Genomic DNA, 3,470 nt, shown 5'->3' with positions numbered 1-3,470 from the left:
TTCCGAACATTAGTTCTGCAGGCGTTTTCTGCATTGTGGTGTTCGGTGTCGTATGCTGCTTAAATAAAAACCGCAATAGCCGGCAGGAAAGGCTTCCTTCGGTCAGTTTCTTGAGAGCCATTTTCACTTTTGCCACCATACGTTCCGCTTGCCCATTTGTAGCCGGATGATATGGAGCTGATGTTATGTGCTTGATCATGTTCAGTTTGAAGAAGTGTTGCATTTCGGACGAAACGAATGCTGTTCCGTTATCGGAAACTATCATTTGCGGTATGGACCGTAGCACTTCCGTTGCAGCGAAGTAGACTGTGACGGCACTTGTCTTACTTCTAACCACTAGGAGTAAGCATCCACTACGATTAAAAAGCTCTTATTGTTCACCGGCCCTGCGGAGTCAACATGAACGACCTTCCATGGTTCATTTGGACGGGACCATTCCGGCATCGCAACAGCGGAAGGAAGACGGCTGTGCATTTGACACGTCTCGCATGAACGCACCTTGGACCCTATGTAGGCGTCCAACCCAGGCCACCACAAGTGACTGCGAGCGAAACGTTTCATCGTGGTTATTCCGGGGTGATTACCATGAAGAAGAACCAAAGCTTCCTCTCTTGCTTCTGTTGGAATCACGACTCGTGTGCTCCATAATACACAACCACGGTGCGTGGAGAGTTCTTGTACCCGACTCTTGTACGGTTGGAAACTTGCACCCTGCCATGATGCCGTTGGTCCGGTTTGTAGCCCATGGTGAACTTCAGAAAGCGTGGAGTCTTCCCCTGTCAGTCTGGCTATCTTCTCAGCAGTCAGTGGAGGTTTTCGCAACCCTTCAATCATAAGCACGTTCCCCGGTGCCGCCACCTCATCGACATTGGAGGCCAGAGGAAGTCTGCTGAGCGCATCTGCATTCTGGTATCTTTTCCCTTGTCGGCACACTAACTCGTAGTCATAGGCGCTCAAGATCACGCACCAGCGAAGCCTTCGCAGTGGCTTGCTGAATCTGTTTCCTAGGGCTCATGATTCTAAGAAGCGGCTTATGGTCTGTCACGATGAGTACATGCCGACCAGCAATATACAGGTGAAAGTGCGTGACTCCAAAAACAATTGCAAGTCCTTCCTTGTCAAGCTGAGAATAATTTCTCTCACATTTTCCGAGGCTTCTTGATGTGAACGCTAGTGGTACTTCTTGTTCGTTTCCGTCCAGCTGCGCAAGTACTGCTCCTAACCATAAGGCGAAGCATCGCAGCTCAGCATCAGCGGACGAGAGTCGTCATAATGCGCGAGAACCATACATTCACGCAGCGCGTCCTTAAATCTGTTGAAAGCAGCCTTGTGCGGGGCTTCCCATCTCCACTTAGCTTCTTTGTCCAATAAACGATGTAGAGGTTCGGAAATGGATGCCTTGTCGCGGAGGAACCGGCTGTAAAAGCTTATCATTCCTAAAAGGACTGTAGTTCTGACTTGTTTGTTGGTTCTGGTGCACTCGTTATTGCTTCGACCTTTTCAGAAGTTGGCTCAACTCCCTTAGAGCTCACTCTGTATCCTAGGAACTGCACTTCGCGTACACCAAATATGCCCTTTTCTTTGTTGGCTTTAAGGCCTGCTTGTTGCAAACGCTGCATAATTGCTTTCAGGCGATCTAAATACTCTTCATTCGAGGCTCCCATGATGAGGATGCCGTCCAAATAGGCACAAACACCGGGCAATCCAGCGAGCAGAGTATCCACGAAGTGTTCGAATATAAACGGTGATGCTGAGACGCTAAATGGTAGCCGTTTCACTGCGTACAAGCCTTTAATTGTATTGATGGTCAGCATCTATGAAGTGGCCTTGTCGACATGCAGTTGTTGATAAGCCTGTGTTAAATCAATCTTGGAGAATATCTGTCCACTCCGAAGAGTTGCCAGCAACTCAGCTGCTGTTGGCAGGGGATACGTTGTGGGCTTGATGCTCGCATTCACTGTGCTTCTATAGTCCCCGCACAATCGCAAAGATCCATTCTTCTTCCTCACAACTACCACGGGCGTAGCCCGATCCGAAGCGGCGATGGACTAGATTATGCCTTGGGCCTGGAGCTTGTCGAGTTCTCGACAGACGGCATCGCGTAAAGCAAATGGCACTTGCCGGCATTTCAGAAACTTGGGTGTCGCGTCTTCAGCCAGGTCGATGCGTACAGGTGGGCCTGAATGTCCAGTGAGATTGCCGTCGAACACCGCAGAGAACTTGGCTAAGGTGTCTTCCATGGTTGTTCCCGCGAGATTGTTGACCCCATGCAACGTAATTCCCAGTTTTTCGAACCGATTTCTTCTTAACAAACTGGCTCCAACTCCTCCAGCCACGAGCAAAGGTAGCTTGGCTTTGATTTTTTTGAAGGAAACCTCGATGAGCACGGAGCCCATGATGTCTATGCATTCTCCCGACCATGTCCGTAGAGCAAGCTTGCGTTCTCTTAACACCGGGGCATCCTGTGGCCAGAGGCGAGCAAAAGTCGCTCCACTTATTATAGAGAACGCCGCTCCCAAGTCGACTTCCATCTCGAGTGGCCGACCAGAAAGTCGGACTGTCACGACGATCCTTGGTGTGGTTGTCATCTGTGGTTTCGTGTGAAAAACAGTAAAGAGGTAGTCGCAGTCGTCCTGTTCATCGAACACCTCATTTTTCTCTTCTAAACAATGGCTTCCTTGGTACATTTGTGCCTTAGCCTTATTAGAGAGACAAGCTTTGGCGATGTGGCCCTTCTTGCGGCAGATGTTGCACGTGGCATTTTTGAAGCACTTCTCGGCCTTATGATCTGCTAAACATCGGAAGCACTGAGGCGGCTTGCTTATGATGCCCTCACGAATACTCTGACGATTTACAGCGAAAGTGTCAACCAGTTGCTGACTGCCTTGTATCTGCCTCTGCTGGTCTTTTGCTGATTCAGCCGTGAACACGAGTTCGTAGGCTTTCTCAAACGTTAGCTTATCCTCAGCTAGCAACCGTTGTTGAAGATGAGAATCGTTAATTCCACATACCAGTCTGTCTCGCAGCGTCACTTCCGAAGGTAGCTTTGTATTCCCTGCTTGAGACTGGACCTCCGTGCTACTGCCCGACGCCTCCTGTTCCGCCGTCGTGGAGTGTGCGTTGCCAAAGTTGCAATCCTTTGCCAAGGTTCGCAGAGCTGTCACATAGTCTTCGTTAGGAAGCTGGTCTCGTTTCTGGAAACGATAACGGCCAAGTAACTCAGAAGGCCTGGGATCGAAGTGCTGGGTCATTAGCTTGATGATGTCCACGAAGTCCACCTCGGAAGGCTTCTTTGGGGCCACCAGGGCCCTCATCGTCTCGTAGGTTTGCTCACCGCAAATCGTGAAAAGCATTGCTCGCTTCTTGGAGGATTCCACTATGTCGTTGGCTTCATAGTAGAACTCCAGGCGCTCTATCGGTGACGACCAGTCGGTGCCAGACACAAATTCTGGTAACTTGCCTTTGGGCAT

At 49.9% G+C, this 3,470-nt stretch overlaps 1 protein-coding gene across 1 annotated transcript; it reads right to left on the bottom strand.

Moving 5' to 3' along the window:
* Positions 1–2,048: 2,048 nt before the first annotated feature.
* LOC119397207 (uncharacterized) lies at positions 2,049–3,470 on the bottom strand. Its single transcript, XM_037664645.1, has one exon. The coding sequence runs from the start codon at positions 3,468–3,470 to the stop codon at positions 2,049–2,051; it is 1,422 nt and encodes a 473-aa protein (XP_037520573.1).

Source organism: Rhipicephalus sanguineus, chromosome 6, assembly GCF_013339695.2.
Source record: "Rhipicephalus sanguineus isolate Rsan-2018 chromosome 6, BIME_Rsan_1.4, whole genome shotgun sequence".
NCBI classification, from domain to species: domain Eukaryota; kingdom Metazoa; phylum Arthropoda; class Arachnida; order Ixodida; family Ixodidae; genus Rhipicephalus; species Rhipicephalus sanguineus.
Note: the sequence above shows the minus strand (reverse complement) of the source record. Positions and strands in the feature narration are given on the sequence as shown.

Excerpts from the sequence above, each read along its gene's own strand:
- LOC119397207 (XM_037664645.1), bottom strand. The coding sequence starts at position 3,470 with ATGCCCAAAGGCAAGTTACCAGAATTTGTGTCTGGCACCGACTGGTCG.